A 21936-nucleotide genomic window follows, 5' to 3' on the forward strand; every position below is an offset into this window, starting at 1 on the left:
TTTCAGCCTGGTCAGGGATGGCCTTGTGCTTCCTAGAGGATTACTCTGAGTAACACCCCAAATTCCAACAGGATTGATTAGGCATTCAGCATTCAAACTGTTCTAACCCTTTATAGTGATTCTGAAGGTACTAGGAACCAAATACATTTGGGGGAAAAAAAACAAACTTTTAAATAACTTATGAACTAAGGAGGAATTAGAATGGATATTGGAAAATTCTTAGAGCCAAATGATACTGAATATATCAAATCCAAATGTGTAGATACTGATAAAATGGTACCTTGAGGGACATCCACAGACTTAAACACTCATATTCTCCCAACTTGGAAAAAAAAAAAAAAAACACTTATATTCTAAAAGAAAATTAAGAATGGATGAGCCAGGCATCTGATTTAAGAGTTAGAAAACCAGAGCAGAACAGGCCCATAAATCATAAAGAGCAGACATTAACAGAGAAGAAACAGAGATGTGACAGACACCACCAACAAAACTCAAAGCTGGGTCTTTAAAAAGATGAATAAAAGAAACAAATTAATGTAGATGAAGAAAAATAAGAGGGAAGGGAAAAATAAATAATGTTAGGGATAGAAAGAGAAACACATCTAGAGGGGGCAAAGATTTAAAACACAATGGTGTGGGGCCCCTGGGTGGCTCAGTTGGTTGGGCATCTGCCATTGGCTCAGATCATGATCCCAGAGTCCTGGGACCAAGCCCCAAATCGGGTTCCTTGCTCAGTAGGGGGCCTGCTTCTCCCTCTCCCTCTGCCTGCTGCTCCCCTGCTTGTGCTCTCTTTCTCTTTCTCCCTGTGTCAAATAAATAAAATCTTTTAAAAAAACAAGAAAAAAAAAACCCACAATGGTGGCCGGTGCCTGGCTGGCTCAGTCAGTAGAGAATGCAACTCCTGATCTCGGGGTTATGAGTTCAAGCCCCATTGAGGGGCGTAGAGGTTGCTTAAATAAATAAGTAAATAAGCAAGCTTTAAAAAACATTTAAAACCTTTTTTTTTTTTTTAATACAAAACAATGGGGAGTTCTATGAACACCACTATCTGGGGAAACCTCCAGGAGGGAAGGAGTTGGGTATGGGACTCAGCCCATTGGCACTAAACACTGTTCCCCGTGGGCAGGGCAGCAGGGCCTTGGCCAAGGGAGACTGCATACACCATGGTTGTGGCCTTCAGCCAGGTGCTCCCAGGATCCTGATGGCTGAAGGCCAAGTCTCCAAAGCAAGCTCTTGACCCAGGTCCTGCCAAGGACACTGGCCAGGTGTCAACTGTGGGATAGAGAAGCCAAGGCCCACACAGGCACTGCACGAGGGGGCCCCTGTGGGCTGAGCCAGCCCGAATCATGTTCATTTGCTACCAGGTGCCTCTCTCTGGGATGCAAATTCCAGGGATAATCATTAGAGAAATTACCATCCCTCCACGGGAAAGGAAGAGGTCTGCTTATGTTTTGTTTTGGTTTTGAACTATGCTGTATGGTACTACAATTTAGTAACAATTCAGAGTGATGCCCTATGGTCATTCAAAGTCTGTGAACTCTTTTTAGGAAGAAAATTAGTAGCATACATTTTAGAATTACTTAATAAAAGTAGTTCAAGTCTTAGAGTTTAGAGACAAGCTTCAATTATCTAGAAAATTCCATCCTCAGAAAACCTTCCATCAAACATCCCTCCCCCCAAGTGGTCTTTATTTCTATTGATAGTGACAGTACTCTAAGGTCACCCCAATTTGGTGTCTGGCTTCCCAAAGCCCCAGGAACTCCCCAGCTCTTACTGTCTGGCCGATGCGCCCGGCCTCAGCTGAAAGGCTTCTCCTGGTCACCAATGACCTTGGCCCTGAAGTTTTTTTTTTACAGTATATCATACCCATAGCTTAAAACAATTAAATAATGCAACAGTCCCTTTATACCCCCTTGCCCCCCATTCTTTAGAGGCAACTGCTTGTCGTCCTGTAACCTTGGTTGCTTTGGGTTCCTTAGGTCATTCCCTCCACCTGTCTTCTAAACAATGTGCTTTTTTTTTTTTTTAAGATTTTATTTATTTATTTGACAGAGATCACAAGTAGGCAGAGAGGCAGGCAGAGAGAGAGGGGAAAGCAGGCTCCCTGCTGAGCAGAGAGCCCGATGTGGGGCTCGATCCCACGACCCTGCGATCATGACCCGAGCCGAAGGCAAAGGCTTTAACCCACTGAGCCACCCAGGCGCCCCAACAATGTGCTTTTATCTCTAGATATGCCCATTTCTTTATCCATCAGAGGCCACAGCCTCCCTGTGCCTCCCCCATATGATCACATCACTACTCATACCTCTCTTGACAATATTTACTTTTATGTCTTGTTCCATCAAATACATGGTGTCTCCCATCTCCCCAGCTTGTAAGATGGGAACATATCAGCACCCTCAGCTTGCCAAAAAAAAAAGGAAAGCAGCGGTACATGGGTGTGGTGGTGTCGGCTGACGACCGCTGCTCACCTGTGTCCCATTTCGACTGTCTGCTCCCAGTCCTGCCGAGCCAAGAACAGCCGCATTTTTAGGACCAGGGCAGGCAGGAAGCTCCCCGAGGTGACAGTGATCTGGTTCACCACCTCCAGTGCTCCTGAGTAGTTCTGCTGCAACATGAAGTAGGTCGCCTGTTGGAAGCCCAGGAGAAAAGCCTCCATCAGTGCCCACAGAGGGAGGTTGGGGGTGTCTGGGTCTCTAGCAGAACAGGAGCAGAACCTGACACAGGGCATGCAAGTCCCCTCAGCTCAGCCAAGGAATCCTTCCGAGGCCCCGGGGGGTAAGGTGTTGGGGAAGGAGTCATTCCTCAGAGTCACAGATCGAAGTCCATAGCATGCTTGGGTTCCTGGACAGGCAAGGCAAGGGCTCTTGGGGAGATAGGGGGAGGCCTAGCAAGTGTGGGAGATGGCAAGGCCACGTGCAGGCCGCCCTTGGTGGGAGACCTGAGGGTGCTGGGCTCACTCATTTGCCATTCACTTTCCTGAAGCTTAGTGCTGAAGACTGCTCCCTCGGGCCCAGGGTCAGTTCCGTCTTGCAGGCAAAACCCTTGTTAGGGCGGCTGCGGCAGCTTTTCTCTGCTGAGGCCCACTGGCCTGGGGTTCTGGCCTCTGCAGGCCAGTGCCAGCCCCCGGGTTCTCCGGAGCGAGTTATGCCCCAGGTGCTTGAAGGGCAGAGAGCCATGCTCCCAAAGGACTTGAAACTGGACTCTGACAGGGACAGCTTACATTAGACCTTCAGCAACCTGCCCTCAAGAGAGTTATTAAGAACAAGAGGAGGATTGTTCTAGATGGATTTATGCATACATGTGCTCACTGCAGTACTCAGTTTTTAAGTGTAAATTGGAAATAATCTGGGTGGGCAAATTTTATGAGGGCCATACAATAGGGGATTGGCTTGAAGGAGCTGTTCAAAATGACAGTGGCTTATGACAAAATCTTACATGAAGAAAAGGAACCCGAGTGATAAGATGCCTCATGATTACAATTAAATTAAATAACAACACTATCTCCCACCCTGGGGAGGGCGCTCAGTGGGATCACCTTCAGGACCAGAAGAACTGGAGGCTGATAGCTCTCTGGGAGGCCTACCTGCTGGGGTCGCCCATGGCTAAAGGCAGCAGCCTTGTGGCAGGTCACACCCGTCCGCAGGGGCAGCCCCCACCTGGCACGTGGCCAGAGAGGAGGTCACGGATAGGCCACCCCAGCTGTAGAACCCCAAGTTGGCTGAGGCCTTTGCTAGGGCTGTGTCACAGCCCAATTTCTCCTGCCATCCAGTCCCGCTTCTGTCCCTTTTCCCACAGGTGTCGGTCCCAAGGGCGCTCCGGATAAAACTGCTGCACGAGGCTCTCTTTGGCTTCCGCTTCCCAGAAAGCCCTTCTAAGGCACCCTCTGAACCACATGCAGAGTAAAAAAGACTGGAAGACACCAAGGTCCTATATGTCCACGTGAGCTGTTTGGAGGGGGAGTGTGAAGGATGTCATCTTTTGACTTTTTTAGCCTTCTGTTTTTTTAATGAGTACATATTCATTTTCTAAGAAGCTATATACTAAGAGAAGAGAATCAGAGGGCTAGCTTTTCCTTCATGGATTGATTTAGTGGGGGTCACAGAGGAAAAAAGGAACTTAATTTAAATTGAGATCAGAAGGGACGCCTGGGTGGCTCAGTGGGTTAAGCCGCTGCCTTCGGCTCAGGTCATGATCCCAGGGTCCTGGGATCGAGTCCCGCGTCAGGCTCCTTGCTCAGCAGGGAGCCTGCCTCTCTCTCCGCCTCTGCCTGCCTCTCTGCCTGCTTGTGTGCTTTCTCTCTCTCTCTTTCTGACAAATAAATAAATAAAATCTTAAAAAAAAAATTGAGATCAGAAAACACAAAACGGGTGCCTGAGTGGCTCAGTCAGTTAAGCATCTGCCTTCGGCTGGGGTCATGATCCCAGGGTCCTCGGATTGAGCCCCACATCAGGCTCTCTCCTCGACGGGGAGCCTCCTTCTCCCTCTCCCTCTGCCTGCTATTCCCCCTGCTTGTGCTTATTCTCTCTCTCTGTCAAATAAATAAATAAAATCTTAAAAAAAAAGAAAACACAAAACACCTATCTCCCTTCTCTTACGGCCCACTGAACTTAATAGGTCAGAAGAGAAAGCGTGACAGAAAGAAGCAGAGAAAAAAGGATGGACCCAGAGCAGACTCCATGCAGAATGAGACAGGGACTCAGACTGAGCAGGCAGGATTGTGAGAACCAGGTGGGCCCTGGGCTGTTGTGTGACCCTGATCCTCTCTGGGCCCCTGCTCCTCATGGGCCAGGTGAAGGCCGGGAGACAGAGGCTCCCTGGCTCCAGGGGCCCAGGCAGCGATCCTTCCCCTCCCTCCACTGCCCACCTTTCCCATCAGTCCCAGCACATCTTTGCCGTCCTGCAGTCCTTGTTCTAGGTACTTGATGGATTTCTTCAAGGTATGGGGCTTGTCTGAGGTGAGGTCCACCCAGCCTCGGAGCACATAGCCCTGGGATCAGAACAAGACAGAAGATGAAGTCCTTGGTCCTGCACAGCCTCTCAGAACCCAGCCTGCTCTCCAGCCTCATGTCCCACCCCTGTCACTCTGTACCCCGAGATCCCCCACCTCAGGCACACCTACTTGCAGACCCCAGTGCAGCCTGGCTCCCTCCCAGTGCTGGGACTTCACTTCGCTGTCCCTGCAGAGCTCCCAACCAAACCCCTTCACCTGATTAACTACCACGAGTCTCTCAAACTCAGCCTAGGAGGACCCTCCTGTCAGAGGCCTTCTATGACCTTCCAGGCTGAGGGTGGGCCTTCTCCGGGACCCCCACAGCTCTGCTGCCCCTACTGACATGCTCTCACCTGTCTTGTCATTGCCTGTTTACTCTACACTGGGGGCAGGAGGCCACCATGGGCCACTGGGCATGGCCTCTCCTCCTTTCTCCATGCCTTAGCCCAGCACAGCGCCTGGACTGTGCAGGAGGCGGGAATGTCTTCTTCGAGGGTGAGCAGGAACCATTCTGAGCTCAGGGGTTCTGCTCCACTCTTCACCCAGCCTCTGCTGGCAGATGGGTGGCCAGGCCTGGGAGGTGAGGTCGGGGGTCTCTTGGACATTGCCCTGAAGCATTATGCCCAAAACCAGTGTTTCTCAACTCTTTCCCATGGCTCCCCTCTTAAGGAGACTTTTCAGATATTTTCCCTTTTCAGATATTCTCCCTCCAAGATATTTTAATCTCACAGATATACTGTCTATGCAGTATGTAAATCTGTGTTTTGTACATAAACAGCAAGATTTTTTTCACCCCCTCCTCCGGGAACCAATTTTCACCCCCTTAGGGGGTGAGGTCACTCCCCGCTGAGGTGGCAGCTAGACTGAGCCGGGACTGAGGCTTCAAACTCTAGCAACAGTCCCAATCCACCGAGTGTGAGACTCTCTTGGGTGGGCCACCACTGATACCCAGCAGACCACGGCAAGGAGGGAAGGTAGACGCCTGTCGTAACCAGCTCATCTGGCTTTCCCAAAGAACCTGGAAATCTGGGCTTTTCGGTCAAAATCTTTTGATTTCAAAATGTTGGCAATTAATTCAAGACTTAAAAAATATAAAGTCCAGGCCCCGGAATGACTGTCTGCAGCTTAGACTCTGGACACATGCTAGCATGTACTCAGCTAAAGCCCGAGACAGTGTGAGTGGGGGATCCTATGAGACCTGGGCTCTTGTCAGGGTCCCGATGCAGCCCTCTCCCAGCCCCAGGGTGCTCCGTAGGAGTAATGGCCACCCCACTGGGATATGTTGGGATGCTGCTTTCTGCAGGTGTTGTCCCCTGCAGCAGGTACCTCTCTGGAGCTGCTGGAGAGCTTCAGGGTGCGGTCGATGTACTCCCTGGCCTTGTCGTGGCGCCCCATGAGCCAGAGGAAGAGGCCCGCGTAGTACATGGCCGTTGCGCTGGCTGTCTTGCGGATTTCCTTCAGGCTGCTCTCCAGCTCCTGAATGGCTTCTCGGTCTGTGAATCCAAGAGGAGGAAGGGAGCGAGTCAGAGGGAGGAGGGCTGCCTGGTCCTGCAGGAGGCCCTGAGGGCCCTGGGGCCTAGAAACTGCAGCCGCTGCCCACACCAGTACTTGGGTTTGCAGTCTGAGCTTTCTCTTGTCTCCCCTGTGCCCAGCAGTTTGCGGAGCAGACAAACCAAAGTGAATCCCGTACCTCAGGCCCACAATCCATCCTGAGGGGAAATAGTTGTTGGCAGCATCTTGGAATCTTTTCCTGACTCTAGAATCTTTCCCTGACTCTAGAGAGGTGGACATTAAGGGTGGAATCATTTAATGATTTAATTTTAATGTTTATTTATTTATTTATTTATTTTTAAAAGATTTTATTTATTTGACACAGAGAGATCACAAGTAGGCAGAGAGGCAGGCAGAGAGAGAGGAAGGGAAGCAGGCTCCTGCTGAGCAGAGAGCCCAATCATGACCTGAGCAGAAGGCAGAGGCTTTAACCTACTGAGCCACCCAGGCGCCCCTATTTTTACTTTTTAAAAGATTTTATTTACTTATTTGACAGACAGAGAGAACACAAGCAGGGGGTGCAGGAGAGGGAGAGGGAGAAGCAGGCTTCCCACCGAGCAGGGAGCCCAATGCAGGGCTGGATCCTAGGACCCTGGAACTATGACCCGAGCCGAAGGCAGACACTGAAGGACTGAGCCACTCAGGCACCCTTGGTTGGAATTATTTATATTGACTTGATTTGTCTCCACAAGGTCTGGGGCAAGGAAAGCAGGGTGTCTTCCCAACTCCTGGGCTCTGAAAGGAGGACCCCTCCAACTGTCATGCGCTTTGCCTGCAGCTCCCACTCAGCAGGACCTGGGCATGGGCTCTTCCTTGAGGCCTCCGAGGGGAGGGAACAGAAGCCACTCTTCACTGGCCAATAGCACGTGCTGTCACTGGTGCACCGGACCTCCCGTGGCAGGCCCTTGGGCGGCTATAGCTCTGGAGTAGGGCAGTCTTCCCCAGCGGGGCCAGGCCTTGCTGGGCATGGCTGCACTCACCAATGGTTTCACAGCACTTGTGAGCATAAATGAGGGCCATGATGGAGCACAAGGACACATCTGGATGATTCCGGATACTCTCCAGGTTGCTAATGGCATCCTGGATGTGCTCTGTAAAGGAAAGCCCATGTGATTACATCCCCAGAGGGCAGGAGGCTCTGTGGCAGACACATGGGAGCCCTTGTCAGAGCTGACTCAAGGCTCAGCACCACCTGGCTTCACCCAGAATCATTAGGCCAACAGGTCTAAACATCCCCAGTGGCTCAAGACCTCTGAAGGGGCTGCTGACACCAGGGTCCAGGCTGCCTGGGGCTGGAGGATGCACCTGTGAGTACTTGCACGGGCACCTGTGAGGCCAAGATTTGGGGCTGGGGGGTCAGTTCTGAAGAAGGATCTCAGGGCAGAGCCACAGATTCCACTTATCCCTCCGTGTCCACTGAGGTTGGCCGTGGGCAGCTCGGCCAACCCCTGGCCTCAGTGAGTCAGCACCTGCTTGAGGATCGCTCCTCCCCCTGCTCCAGCACCATACTTGCCTTTACCCATCCCTCCCACTTCCTCCTTTTCCTGCACTACCAGCTCCCAGGTTCCAAGTCCAGAATTTATCCAATAAGTGTACAGTCATGTCTCCCCACCCACTCGTTTTCCAGACAGGGAAACTGAGGGGCAGAGCAAGGGTGGTGAGCTCTCCAATGTTTCAAAAGTCAACTAGATATGTATTACACAGCCACATGTAGATTAACCTCGGAACCTAGCCACTGAGTATAAGACTCTTCCCATGGCCACGTGGCTGGGGTGTAAGCAGGCATTCCAGGTGGAGCCAGAGTGTCAGGGCTGGGCTAGTGCCTGAGGTCAGGAGGCCAACGCTGGCAAGTCCTTACCTTCCCTGAGGATCCCGTAGATTTTAAAGAACTGTAGGACGGGGTCATTGCTGAATTTTTCCAGGCCCGAGGCTGCGGCCTGCTGCACGTGATGGAAGTACTGCTCCTGGCTATAGTAAATGATCCCAGCCTGTGAAAGGAAGACACAAGGGCAACAGCCCCAGTCCCTTCTCTGATCTCACCCACTTTCTCCCCTATTCCTTGCTCCCACCCCCATTATGCAAAAGGAAGGCGGAGAAGAGAACATTAAGGCCTCATTTTGTTCTTCACTAGTCCCAGGAGTAGCTCCATTGCAGTTTCCAAGGAAGAAGCCTGGATGTATTCGGGACTGATCACCATATTCTGGGTCAAAGACAATGGAGGATTCAATTTAGACTTTGTCTTAGGAAGGGAATAAGGGGAAAGAGAGAGGACCGATCATAAGAATGGGTACACCAGGGGCGCCTGGGTGGCTCAGTGGGTTAAGGCCTCTGCCTTCGGCTCGGGTCGTGATCTCAGGGTCCTGGGATCGAGCCCCGCATCGGGCTCTCTGCTCGGCGGGGAGTCTGCTTCCCTTCCTCTCTCTCTGCCTGCCTCTCTGCCTACTTGTGATCTCTGTCTGTCAAATAAAATAAATAAAATCTAAAAAAAAAAAAAAAAAAAAGAATGGGTACACCACCAGTTAGAGTTGTAAGTTACTCTGGGTTAAATACTTGTTGGAAACCGTATCAAGGGCTTTACACCCATTATCTTATGCATTATGATATCCCTCACAGTTAAAGAAGCTGAAGCCTATGGAGATGATGGCTTGACAAAGGTCATGCAGTAATAGGGGCTGAGATTTCAAAGTGAAGTCTCACTTCCCCTAAGGTTTGTGGTTGCTGGAGTTGGGGAGAAGAGGTGGTTGGGTTGTGAACAGTCTTGTGGGCCATATGAAAGAGCCCAGACATCATCCTCAGGTAATTGGAAGCAGTTGAAGTGGTTTTATTTTTATTTTTATTTTTTTTTTAAAGATTTTATTTATTTATTTGACAGACAGAGATTACAAGTAGGCAGAGAGGCAGGCAGAGAGAGAGGAGGAAGCAGGCTCCCTGCTGAGCAGAGAGCCTGATGCAGGGCTCGATCCCAGGACTCTGAGATCATGACCTGACCTGAAGGCAGAGGCTTTAACCCACTGAGCCACCCAGGCACCCCAGTTGGAATGGTTTTAAAGCAGGAGGAGAGATGTGTTCAGATGTGTGTGTGTGTGTGTGTGTGTGTGTGTGTGTGTGTGTGTGAGTGGTGGTGGTGGTGTGGGGACTGCTGGTGGGGAGAGAGCTGGTGTGTGTGTTGGTGGGTGGGGGGGAGGTTAGTGTTTCAGGTGCCTGGGGAGCGGTTATCCCGGACTAGGAGGTACAAAGTAGAGGGTTCTGTCAGGAGACTTGTAGGGGCTGACATTTCCTGCTGATAGGCAGGACCTGAGATGGGAATGGGGAAGACTGAAGGTTTCCCCAGACTGGTGCCCTCTCCTGAGGTGGGGGACGCAGAAGCAGCAGCAGGGGAGGGGGAGATGATGGCAAAATGAAAGAGATGGGTTTTGGTTACGTTGATTGGGGGGAGCTCGAGGACAAGACGGGGTGGGGATGTTGATTTGGAGCTCAGAGTGCACAGAGAACACAAGAGGAGAAAGATGCACTGGCCATGAATAGTGAAGCAGAGGGGGCCAGATCTTTCATTAAGCGGCCGGCCGGGGACGGCGAAAGGCAGGTAAAGGGGACAGCAGGGGCGGTCGGAGAGGTGACAGGAGAGCAGTGGGGCGCGGGGGTCTCGGGGCCGGAGGCGGAGAATCCCGGAGGGAGCGACTTGGCAGCACTCGGGCCACGTACCATAAGAGAGGAGTCATCGCTGCTCATCTCCAGGCTCCCGCGCCTCCGAGTCCCGGTCTGGTGAGGCCGCCCGGAGCTGGATTCCCGAGTCAGGGTCCCCCGCACGCCTCTCGAGACCGGAAGTTGGAGGCGCGCGTCCCTGGAAACGGAGGTAAGGGCCGGTTGCTAAGAACGTCAGAGTCAGGGGTGGGAGAGGCAGGCGCCCACGTGACAAGGCACTCGCAATCGAGCGCCGAGAGGCGAGTGCGCGCTGGTGGAGCCGGGTCTCGCTGCGGGGTGGGCACCGCAGTACGGGACACGCGCGCCGCCGCCGGGCCGCAGCTATGGGTCTGGGAGCCAGCGCCGAGCAGCCCGCGGGCGGCGCCGAGGGCTTCCATCTGCACGGGGTGAGTCGCCCCCGCGGCGCCGGTGACCTTGGCGGGGCGCCCGCACGGACGCGAGGGGACGTCTCATCGCCGGCTTGAGGGCGGCAGCGGTAGGGTCCCGGTCCCCCGAGCGGCCGGGGTGTGCCTCCTTCCTGGTGGGGCGTGTGCCTCCTTCCCGGTGGGAGCCGCCTGCGGGAGGCGGCGCCGAGGCTCTCTGGCCCCCGGCCCGTCTGCGGCCGGGTCTGCCCGGCGCCGGCCCCGAGTGCCAGCCGTGCCGCAAGCGTGAGGGTTTCCTGGTCGGGTCCGGCCGCCCGGAATGGCACTTCTCCCAGGTGAAAATTGCATCAGGTCCAGCCGGGACGCACTTGTGCACCCGGGTCATGTTTGTGATCGCCTCCTTGCTGGGCCTGGGGAGAGAGCCAGCAAGGCCAAGACCCTAGCTCCCCGTCGGGATATCCAGGTGGACGCCGACTGCCACGGGGCCTGCCGGCGCGTATCCCGCCGACGGGCCTCCGGTTCCGGGCTGGAGGAGCAGTGCCAACCAGACTGGGAGAGCCGCAGAAGGCGGGGTGCGAGCCGCAGAAGGCGGGGTGCGAGCGTTGGCAGCAGGGGAGGGACGAGACTGGCCAAGCAGTTCTGGACAAAGTGGAGACGGAGCGGGGTTCCTAGAGTCTGAAGGTGAGGAGAGGGCCCGCAGCCAGATGGAGGGCTGGGGTGGCGATGTGTACTGTGGAGAAGGAGGTGCTGAAACGGAGGTGAGAGAGGCAGGAGGGTCTCCGAACCCACAGCGCAGCGGGGAAGGACCTCGTGCTTCTCCAGGGGCACCCTGGATGGATTGCAGAGCTGAGTGTAGGCAGGCAAGCTGGTCAGTTTGGTACCTGGCTGCCGAGGGGTGTCTGAAGCTCTGTTAACCACAAGAGGGGAGGGTGAAAGAAGGGGGTTCCCAAAAGGCAAGTCAGCTTGGCTTCAGGACCCAGAGTTGACAGGCTTGTGTTTGGCAATGGGCTTCCTCTGGTTGGCATCACAGTGAGGCACCTGACAGAAAAGTGGACAGCGGAACGCCTCCCATCAGGAGAATCTTCCAGCAGGTTGATGGAAAGCAAAGAAATTGAGGACTTGGTGAGAGGGGAGAGGTGGGGCAGTGGTGGGGGAAATGTGGGAGAGGGGCTGAGTGGAGAGGTTAAGAGATTGGAGGTCTTCCATCCACAAAAACAGGTATTTTTGAGCACATTCTGGGTACCAGAGATAAAGCAGTGGACAGAACAGACACCGTCCCTCTTCTCATGGAGCTTATCCTTCATTGCTGGCACAGAGAGGAGGGAGACAGACGAAACAAATATGATAGGCGGTGAGCAGTGCGAGGAGAAGAAAGTAGAGGAAGAGCATACAGAGGATGAGTGGGCGCTGTTTTGGTTAGAGGGGTCAGGAAGACACCTGGGAGGGAAGGAGTGGACATTACAGATACTTAGAAGAAGAGCATTCTGGGATGGTTGGGTTGATAAAGCAGGAGATGAGGCTGGTGTCCAGAGATGGGGTGGCCCATGTGAGGAGGACAAGTGCTAAAGGAGGAGACCAGACTATGCAGGGCCTGTCGTGTCCTGAAGATCAGGATTTTCTCCTGCCCCGTAGAACGGGGGACGTTTTCCGTGGAAGTGTGACCTTACCTACTTACATTTTTTAAAAACTGAAGAACACGTCTGTTGTCTTCTGTAAATACTGGTGTTCTTACTATGCACCAGGCACGTTGGAGAAGTCCCTGCCCTCAGTGAGATTAGAGGCCTGGAGGGTCCCCCAGGAAATGGTTGTTACCTGTCCAGGCTCTGGGTTGGACTTCCTGGAGTCAGATTTCTGAATAATGGAGTGCTTTTCCTCCTGGGGAAGTCAGTGCTAGTAAAAGAGTTAAACACAAGGTAGGGCAGGTGGCGTAGTCCCTTGGCACAGAGCCAGTCCTCAGCAAGTGTCAGCTGCTGTCCCTTTAATTACATTAGATTCCCTGTTGGGGAACACAGTGAAAGGTGGTTCACCAGCAAGCATCGAGGGGCTGCGAGGTGGAGGGTGTTGGGAGCCCCCAAAGGAGAGCCGGACAGGGGACAGCGCTTATGGCGGGAGCGGGGATGTAGTGGCAAGCCACGCAGATTAGCTCTGCTCCAGAGCCCTAGAGGGTGATTGCAAGGTGGGGGGCAAGGACAGGGGAGTACAGCCAAAAGACAAGATCACAGCAGAGGGTGGCGAGAGGGCCTGGGGATTGGAGGCCTGAGCTTCTGGACCTCAGTAATGCTGGAGTGACAAGGAGTAACTGAGGAGGGGAGCGGTCTGGCAGCTGGGTGGCACTGGCCTCAGGAGCAGGGGGAGGCAAGAGTGGCATGGATGAGGTCCTGAGCTGGGAAGGAGGACTACCTCCGCATTAGCTGTCCCTGAGTAACTGTCCAGTGGCTTTCAAAAGACACCTTGTCCCAGCTTTCCCGTGGCGGGAGAGGGGCAGGGCTCAGAGCTCCCCTGTTGCAGGCCAGCTGGGACTGGAGTTGGTTTCTGGGCTCACTGTCATAGGAAGCCATGGCAAGCTCCTGGGGATGGCAAGCAGGGCCTCAGTGGGTGGTGACCCAGCTAGAAGGACGTTCTAATTCCAGGGGTGAATTACCCTGGATCCCAAGGCGTGGGGTGAGCTCTCCTTCAGTTTGGGGAATCCAAGACTATAGGGGCTGGTGGGTGGCGGAAGCCCCAGGGCCTTCCCATGGTGGATGCATCCGGAACCTGAAGCCACATGAGCCCTGTGTCCTCTGGGCTGATCCCTGGCCAGCGGGACTTCAAGTGCTCACAGCCAAAGGCCTGAGGGTGTGGGGCCCACTGCAGGGTCCAGCCCTGGGGATAAAGGCTGCATTGTTTGAGCAAAACTCTGTAAATGAGGCCTTTGAGATGGATTTTTACCCCAGCTGGGAGGCCTGGTTGCTGTGTTTTTGGAGACAGCAGTGAGTTCCAGAATACAGGGCTGGAGGCCCCCTTGGGCTCGGAGTGGCTCCCGGGAGGAGGAGCCATTCCACACAGAAGGGGAGACTAGGCTGTGAGGCTGGGATTCATCCCTGCTTCTGGGACTCCCTCTTACAGGACTCCCAGCTCAGGCACGTCCCCTGTCCCTTGGGTCTTCTTCCCTCAGCTGCACTCCTCAGTAGGTCCCACACCTGCCCAGCTGAGCTCGGATCTGTCACCACAAGGTCTGCGCTCTGGGATCTGGCCACAGGCTGCCCACCCTCTCTGTCTTTCTGAGCACAGCCCTGGTACCATCTATTCTGGGGCCCTCCCTTCCTGTCCACATCTAAACCTTTCTGGTAAACCTGCCGGCTTCCCAGTGGCCCGAGCTTCCCCACAGGCCTGTGGTGCCCTGTGTCTGTGTGGCCTCCTAGAAGCTCCCAGGGCTACCCTGGGCTCTCCTGTGAGGCATCTCTGCAAGTATAATGAGTGGGTCATGACCCAACAAGAGCCATTTCCCAAAGAGAACAATCTTGCCCAGGTAGGTAGCCAGAGGGTGGAGTTACCTTGACAGTGCTCACCAGTCGCCTGCCTAGAACAGTTTGTGCAGGGCCCGGGTTCTTGCTGTGACACCGAAAGTGGTGATGGGTGGTCTCTGAAATTGTGGACATGGGTGGGGGGCTTCTCAGAGAGTCATGAGGCTGGTGCCTGCTGTGACTGTGGCCTCTGCTGTGGGACAGGTGCAGGAGAACTCCCCAGCCCAGCAGGCAGGCCTGGAACCCTACTTTGATTTCATCATCACCATCGGGCACTCGAGGCTGGTGAGGCTCCCCCATGCTACAGCTGCTGTGTGTGTGTGTGTGTCCCCTGACCCACAGCAGGCCCCACTCTGCTCCTTCTCCCTTTTCTTCTGGAGGGAAGCCCAGCTCACCTCTCCTCCTTCTAGGCCTATACTCAGCTTGACTGGTGCACTGCCCAGTGCCCAACTCCTGAGCTTTTTGGGGCTCTTGGAGCTGGCCACGAGGTGTAAAGGGCCTGCCTCTCAGGGCACAAGAGGTGTCAAGGTGCCAAGGGACCTGTCAGAGAGGGGAGCCCTGCAGTGCTCTGGACCAAGCAGGCTCTTTGCTCACTCTGTTGTCTTTTCCAGGGGTTCTGAGAGAGGCAGGTTTCGTGGTGCTTAGGGGTGGTGGGGGTTGCAGTGGTCGCATGCCCAGACCCCGCCCTGGCCCATGCCCACACCAGACCCTGCTGGGGTTCCTGGCCTCCTGGGCCCTTCCCCACATTGGACCCAGACTTGTCTGAGAGGCCCCAACCTGGGGGGTGGGTGGTGGGGGGCAGGGGGCTTGGCGTCAGCCCTTCTGCCCCCGCAGAACAAGGAGAATGACACGCTGAAGGCCCTGCTGAAGGCCAATGTGGAGAAGCCCGTGAAGCTGGAGGTGTTCAACATGAAGACCATGAAGGTGCGCGAGGTGGAGGTGGTGCCCAGCAACATGTGGGGTGGCCAGGGCCTGCTGGGGGCCAGCGTGCGCTTCTGCAGCTTCCGCAGGGCCAGCGAGCATGTGTGGCACGTGCTGGTGAGTAGGGGGGGCGGGGTAAGGGTTGGGTGTGGGGCATCTGGGTGGGGCCAACGACCTGCTTCCCGGACAGGGCTCCTGAGGGCCGCTCCTCATCCCTAGAACTGTGTACCCTGCTCGGTAGCCAGGCGACCTGCGGCACCCTTCTCACCCTCTAGACCTTGGTTTCCTATTTTGAGGGGTGGTGTACAACCAACTGGAGGGGCGCTTACACTGCTAGTCGTTTCTGGCAGGTCCCCTCAGAGCCCCATTGGGCCTTGGGCCTGGGGTCTTTGTGAATCTCAGTGACTGAGTTGTCACAGATGTTGCAGTGTCTGTACACACACACACACACACACACACACACACACACACACACACACGATGGTGCCTACAATCTTGAATGCTTAGTGCCAAGGCTTGGTGGAAGGAGGGTGCCCTGAGCTGGAAACGGACTGATTTGATTTCTAGGCTTCTCTGTTGCTCACTGAGTTCTCGTGGGAGACTTCTCAACCTTTTAGCCTTCCTCAGTTTATCCACCAGTACAATGGGGTGATGAGGCAAATCCCTTTGAATTGCTCTGGGAGACCTGGAGCTAGGAGTGGTAGAGTTTCCCAAGGGAGGAAATGATGCTTGTACCCAGTTCTGCTCACTGCCCAGCCTCCAGCCCCTCCACAGGGGTCTCAGCCATATGCCTGCACCCAGTAACAGCACAGCAGTTGGGCACTTCCTGTGGGCCAACTGTCAGTTTTCATTCTTTACCTGTATTCTATTTTTAATTGTTTCAGCAACCCTATGAGGAAGGACTGCATATCCTGCTTTTAATCGTGGGGAAACTGATGCTAGGGGGTTAAGTATTTGTCCACAGTTACAGGCTAGAGGTTGGCTGAGTCAGGATTTAACCCACATGAGATTCCAGAGCTCAGGGCTGTGAGCAGTGCCATGGTGCTGCCCTCTGCCGGCCGGCTGTGCACCTTGGGGAGGTCAGGAAATGAAGGATGGAGTAGGAGAGTCTGGGCTTGTCCTAGCCCTGGAGCCTGAGAACAAGTGTCCTGCTCAGTACCTGGAAAGGGAGCCCCTCCATCCTCCCTGCCAACCCCTCTCCATCCCCAACTTGAGAAGCAAGACAGATGGTGATTTCTCTTTCCCTAGGACGTGGAACCCTCTTCACCTGCCTCCCTTGCTGGCCTGCGCCCATACACAGACTATGTGGTTGGCTCAGACCAGATCCTCCAGGAGGTGAGCAGCATTTGGTTTGTCCTCCCCAGCCCCCCCGGATAGGGTGCCGAGATGGGTGCTGTCCACGAGGGGGGCCTCGTTTAGTCGACGCCTCCCAGTTCAGTGTGGGGAGTGGGGCTCAGGTGCTGGTTTTGTTGTAGTCCGAGGACTTCTTTACGCTCATCGAGTCCCACGAGGGGAAGCCCCTGAAGCTGATGGTTTACAACTCCGAGTCCGACTCCTGCCGGGAGGTGACCGTAACTCCCAACGCAGCCTGGGGTGGAGAGGGCAGGTACTTCCTCAGGCGGAGGGTGGTAGGGCAGGGGCCCAGCAGAGCACTGGCTGGACCTGGCTGCTGGACGTGGACGCCCAGAATCCCATGGTGGGGGTAGGAGGTTGGGCCCAGGATCCAGGGATCCTGAGGATGACCACTGGTCCAGGAGGCACCCTTGCTGCCCCTCATGGCTAGGAGTGGGTGGGGTTGGCAGACCTAGGAAGGGCTATGGGACAACCCCCTGGATTGAATGTTTCTGGACTTCGGCAGTCTGGGGTGTGGTATTGGCTACGGGTATCTGCACCGGATCCCAACCCAGCCTCCCAGCCACCACAAGAAGCCACCTGACGCCCCGCCACCTGACGCCCCGCCACCTGACGCCCCGCCACCTGATGTCTCGCCATCTGGTGCCCTGCCACCTGGTGCCCCGCCACCTGACGCCCCGCCACCTGACGCCCCGTCTCCTGACGCCCCGCCTCCTGATGCCCTGCCACCTGGACCCACCCCTCAGGACTCTCCTGCCTCTTCAGGCCTGGAGACAGGCTCCAGGCAGGATGACTACATGGAGGTACGTGGGGAGCATCTGCCAATGAGAGGAAGCGGGGGGCTTCTTATGGGCAAAGGGGCCTGCCACCTGGGAAAGGAGGACCCAAGGCTGCTGTCACCCGGGGCCCATTTGTGGAGCCCTTGGGGGGCCTTTCTTGCTTCTGGGGGCCAGTGAAAGCAGGTGGTCCAATCCTGGGACAGTGAAGCCCACTTTAGTTCTTCTGACACTTAGGTCTGGAGGTGAGGGTCATGGCAAGGCACTAGTTGTTGTTTTCATTTCCTGAGTGGGACACAGAGGCTCAGGCACAGAGCCTTGTACTGTGCCTTGAGGAGTCTGGGGTCAGGCTGGTCCAGAGGCTGGGCATCCAGAGCCCCAGCTGGGCTGGTTGTTTGGCCAGATCTGTAGAGGAATGCCAGACCTGCCTTCATGCCTGTGGGGAAGTCACTGAGTACCTTCAGGCACTGGGCTGTTGCCTAGGGTCTGTACTGGGGCACATGTGAGGATGGCTCCCTAGGCATGCTGGAATTCAGCCAAGGGTTCCTCTTCAGGTGGGTCATTGGAGGGGCCCAGCCAGGTGGGTGCTCAGGGCTCCTCAGCAGACCAGGAAGGGCGCTCCCTCCTCGTCAGCACTGCCAGAGAGGCCAGGCGGCCTCCTGTACTGGGCTGTAGATACCCTGTGGGGTAAGGGCAGGACACCACGGCTCTTTGCTCTATCAGGCAGAGCAGTGCTTCTGTGGCCACTGTGGGCCGGGGCTTAGGTTGGACTCCTCTGTCCCAACTGCCCCTACCGTGCTCCCTCCTTAGGCCCTGCTGCAGGCACCCGGCTCCTTCGTGGAGGGACAGTTTTCTGAGCCTGGGAGTCCCAGCTGTGGTGCTCCAGACCTTGGGGGATTTCCACATCCCATGGAGACCCCTCTTCAACCTCCACCTCCAGTGCAGCGTGTCATGGACCCAGGTAGTGAGTGGGCCCCAGAGGCGGCGGAGGGGCCTGTAATCCCCGGTGCTGCAGTGGGCCCCAGGTTTGGGGCGGGGCTTCCAGGGCAGTGCTTAAACCTTCCTCAGACCCACGGACACCTCCTAGCTCACAGATGCCAAGAGGGTCGCAGATGAGCCTGTCCAGTGTGCCGGTGGGCGGACTGCAGTCCACAGAAGGGAAACGGCCTGCTCGAGGTCACGCTGCATGGTGGGGACAGAGCAGGGTCTGGGCCCTCTGCCTCTGTGCTAGTCCTTTTCTTTCCTCAGCAACAGGCAGTGGGGACCACTTTGGGGTTGGGCGGGGGTACCCTTTTGGGCTGAGATTACAGTTTCAGGCTGGGCCAGGCGCTCCAGGAACAGGGGCCTGAGGCCCAGGGTATGGGCCTTCCAGTCGTCCGGGTTTTGTGCTGGCAGAGACTTGCATCCTTCTCCTAGGCTTCCTGGATGTGTCAGGTATCTCCCTCTTGGACAGCAGCAATGCCAGTGTCTGGCACGGCCTGCCCTCTGCCACAGAGCTGACATCCATGGGTCTCTCAGCCTCTGGCCCTGAGGACGTCTCCAGCAGCGGTTCTCACGAGCGTGGTGGTGAGTGGCCCACACCTGCACAAGCGTTTTGGGAAGGACCCTGAGTCGTTGGCAAGGTTGCCCTGAGTTTCTCAGCTGGCTGGGAGGCTGGCTTTTGGGTGAAATACAGCCACATGAAAGCATCTGGATACTAGAGCTCCCATTCCCCATCAATGTCTGGGCAGGGAGTGGGGGGGGCGGTCAGTGGGGGTTGCCCCAGGCCTTCTCAGCCCCTCCCTGTATTTTTCAGGTGAGGCCACATGGTCCGGATCAGAGTTTGAGGTCTCCTTCCCGGAGAGCCCAGGCACCCAGGCACAACCAGACCACCTGCCTCAGCTAACTCTTCCCGACAGCCTCATCTCGGCAGCCTCACCGGAAGACGGCCTGTCTGCTGAGCTCCTCGAAGCGCAGGCTGAGGACGAGCCGGCAAGCACAGAGAGCCCAGAGTTCGGGGCGGAGGCTGAGGGGGCAGGCGGCCAGGCCCTGCTCTCCATCCCTGAATAACGCCCTAGGCTGTGTCCAGGTCCCTGATGGCATTTCATGAGGCTGAGATGGGGGGAAGCCGCTTAGGCCGCACTATACAGCTCAGTCCCTTGCCTGATCCCGGCCCAGTATGTGCAGCTTCCTAGGCAGTGGCTCCCGGTTGTGCAGGGACTTCTGCAGTCCGGGAGCTCATGTGTGCCCATAGCCCCTGCTGGTGTCCAAGAGATGACCTTCCAGCATTGATTCTGCCTGGTGGTCCTGGCTTTGGGGAGTTGGGCACTTGTTTGAGAGTCTCAGACAAGTCCTTTTGGGGTGGTGGGGAGCTGGGAGCAGCACCCAGATTAAGTTTTGCAGGAGCTGGGGTAGGAGAGGAAAAGGACTACTCTGCTGCTTGGGTGGGGCAGAGAGCCTCCGTGGGTAGGAAGAGGAGACCATCGGCAAGAGCATCTTTAGGCCACGTTGTACCCTTACGTCCAGTGCTTGCTCCTGCTCTGGTCACTATGGCTGCCCAGGCAGCAGCAGGGTCCACACAGGGTCAGGTGTGAAGGAGGAAGGAGGATTGAAGGGTGGAGTGAAGGAGGAAGGGATAGGTCTGGAGTATTTGCCTACAACTTGCTAGGGCTTGCCTTGATTCTTCTTGTACAGCTCAGCTAGCCCCGTGTGTACTAGAAGGCAGCCCCACGTCTTGGGGACCCCTGAGGCCCCAGTTACCTTCTCTTCTAGAAGTCTTGTATCATCTTTGCTACACTGCATAGCTGGCTCAGGCTGATTGACATCTGCCAGTCACAGCTGGAGGAGAGAAGCAGTGAACTTGTCCCTCTCTCCTGGGGGAGGAGGGAAATTCTAGCCCCGTCAGCAGAGACTCACTTGTTCTTGGACCATGATGTCTCTTCTTCCCCAGGGCCTACACCCCACAGACCCAGTATCCCTAGTGGTGACTCCTGTCAGCTCCCATACTTATACAACCATCTCTTCTAAATATACAAGGCATCCAGGCTGCCCTAGTAGAATACAGATTGCAAATTTAAATTCACCGACCTAAGCAGACTCAAAGCCAGTCCTGACTGGACTTCTTGAACACAGCTCCCACCCTAAGCGAGAATGAGGGGCCTGGACAACAGTGGGTAAAGGCCATTCTGTTCTTTCCCATAGTATGGGAGGCTGTTCCCTCCACCCCCGGTGCCCAGAGTGGCACTAAGACTAGGTGAGATCTTGTGCTTTACCTGGTTGCTGCAGAAAGAGGAGGGCTCCATGCAGGAACAGCTCCTCATCTCCTTAAGTCCCTCACCTGCCCACATCTTGCCAATTGCTACAAAAGCTGCCTCTGGCTTTGTCTTCTAGCTGCTACCCAGTTGAAAGTCCCACGTCTGCAGCTTGATCTGTAATGTGGGCACTTTACAGTGCATTCAGGGTTCTTTTAGGCCCATACAATAAGGACCATCTGCTCGGGGGGGAGGCACAGATCAAGTATATGCAGGGAGGGCCCCCAATGAGCAAACTCTTCAAATTTCTAGCACTGTGACTGCATTTGAAGCAAGCCCTCGTCAAGCCTGTCATGGCAGCTGATAAGCCTGCCGAACAGGGAGGAGGTGTGTCCAAAGCCAGGTCTGGAGCTGGGTTCTGGGATTTTCTGGGAGCCGTGTCTGCCTGTAGGAATCCAGGAAGTAGAAGAGAATCACCACAGGACTGTTTGGAGGCCAGCTTCCCTGAACTGCAGCCTGGTAGTATGGCCCGACATCCCCCTCACCCTAGGATTCTGGCTCTTCCTCTCTCACTTTTCTATACTCCCCGCTCTGACCAGGGGGATAAAATGGGTACTGACGTTGATGACTATCAGGGTAAACATGGAACCAGAAATTTCTCTGTAATCTGCTATGAAGGAAAATGACAAGTGAAGAAATAAAGGTGTACTACATTTTGAAATACTGTAACTAAAGCCTTTATTCTATACAACTGTGAAATACAGATTTTTACCCTTTTGGCATTGCAGACTGTCAGATTTTCTGGAAACTTACTGGTTTGACTGGAAGGAAAAAAAGTAGAAGCATGCTGAGGGTCAGATCTGTGACAGGAAGGGAGTGCAGCCACCCCTCAAGTCTCGGCACACGGGGCCAAATGGCCCAGTGAAACCTATTCCTTTACCCCAAGGGCCCCTCCTGCAAACACAGCAGAGGGCTGATAAGTGAGTTGTGGGGTTTGTTTTTGCCTTTAATTCACAACTATTGCTAAAAAATGTGCACCAAAAGCACACTGTTGTATCCAACAGATAGAAAGGACTTTTTATAAAAAGAAGCCGGTTGCTCTCTGTGTAAGGGAGAAAGACTCATTGGAAATGTGGCATGTCTCTGCTCACTTCTTCAAAGTGCTGCAGGCAGTGACCTGTCCACTTTCCAAAGGAAGCTGACCAGCAGTGAGGGAACCCTGTCTCTACAGTTGTGCAGGTAAGAATATCTCAAATAGAAAGGTCTGGACTTAGGCCCATCAGCTGCTTCCCACTGAACCTGTCAAGATGTAGAAAAGAAAACAACCCTTTCCAGCCCCTCCCCAGTCCCTGCTGTTGTGGGGACAGACCGCACGTGAGCTGGGGAGGCAACTGGACTGGAATAAACTGCCCTCTGAAGGCACTTGTGCTTCTGGCTTCATATAGGAGGCTTGTCTTCCGTAGTTGTACGGGGCTGGACCACTGTTCTATTCTGAATACAAATGACCTTGGGGAGAATCCAAAGTATTTTCTTCTGCCAAAAGTT

General features: G+C 54.9%; 3 protein-coding genes across 12 annotated transcripts in view; 1 reads left to right on the forward strand and 2 right to left on the reverse strand.

The window, feature by feature from the left end:
• TTC21A (tetratricopeptide repeat domain 21A) overlaps nt 1–10493 on the reverse strand; it is a 35078-nt gene extending 24585 nt beyond the window's left edge. For all 4 annotated transcript variants that reach the window (XM_047740112.1, XM_047740104.1, XM_047740099.1 and 1 more), the window contains exons 1-6: nt 10247–10493; nt 8403–8532; nt 7525–7635; nt 6320–6486; nt 4868–4990; nt 2472–2629 (exon numbers count right to left, since the gene is read on the reverse strand). In XM_047740112.1, the coding sequence (XP_047596068.1) occupies nt 2472–2629; nt 4868–4990; nt 6320–6486; nt 7525–7635; nt 8403–8532; nt 10247–10273 (716 nt within the window). In that variant the 5' untranslated portion in view covers nt 10274–10493. The remainder of the gene's footprint in view (nt 1–2471; nt 2630–4867; nt 4991–6319; nt 6487–7524; nt 7636–8402; nt 8533–10246) is intronic.
• GORASP1 (golgi reassembly stacking protein 1) lies at nt 10464–21112 on the forward strand. 7 transcript variants are annotated; one of them, XM_047740231.1, is made up of 10 exons: nt 10464–10632; nt 14316–14396; nt 14946–15149; nt 16281–16367; nt 16508–16638; nt 16891–17053; nt 17084–17188; nt 17972–18122; nt 18578–18727; nt 18957–21112. In XM_047740231.1, the coding sequence occupies exons 1-10, from the start codon at nt 10570–10572 to the stop codon at nt 19208–19210; spliced, it is 1389 nt and encodes a 462-aa protein (XP_047596187.1). In that variant the 5' UTR covers nt 10464–10569; the 3' UTR covers nt 19211–21112. The 7 variants fall into 7 exon arrangements, 6 of the variants coding, with proteins under 6 accessions (XP_047596187.1, XP_047596208.1, XP_047596168.1 ...); XR_007129302.1 differs by having other exon boundaries at nt 10465–10632; nt 16891–17188; nt 18957–20778; nt 20827–21112; XM_047740212.1 differs by having other exon boundaries at nt 10465–10632; nt 16891–17188.
• Nucleotides 21113–21936, reverse strand: part of WDR48 (WD repeat domain 48) — a 50313-nt gene continuing 49489 nt past the window's right edge. The window contains exon 19 of the mRNA XM_047740133.1: nt 21113–21212. The gene's annotated coding sequence lies outside the window, so the exon portion shown is untranslated. The remainder of the gene's footprint in view (nt 21213–21936) is intronic.

This window comes from Lutra lutra, chromosome 1 (genome assembly GCF_902655055.1).
Source record: "Lutra lutra chromosome 1, mLutLut1.2, whole genome shotgun sequence".
Taxonomy (NCBI): Eukaryota; Metazoa; Chordata; class Mammalia; order Carnivora; family Mustelidae; genus Lutra; species Lutra lutra.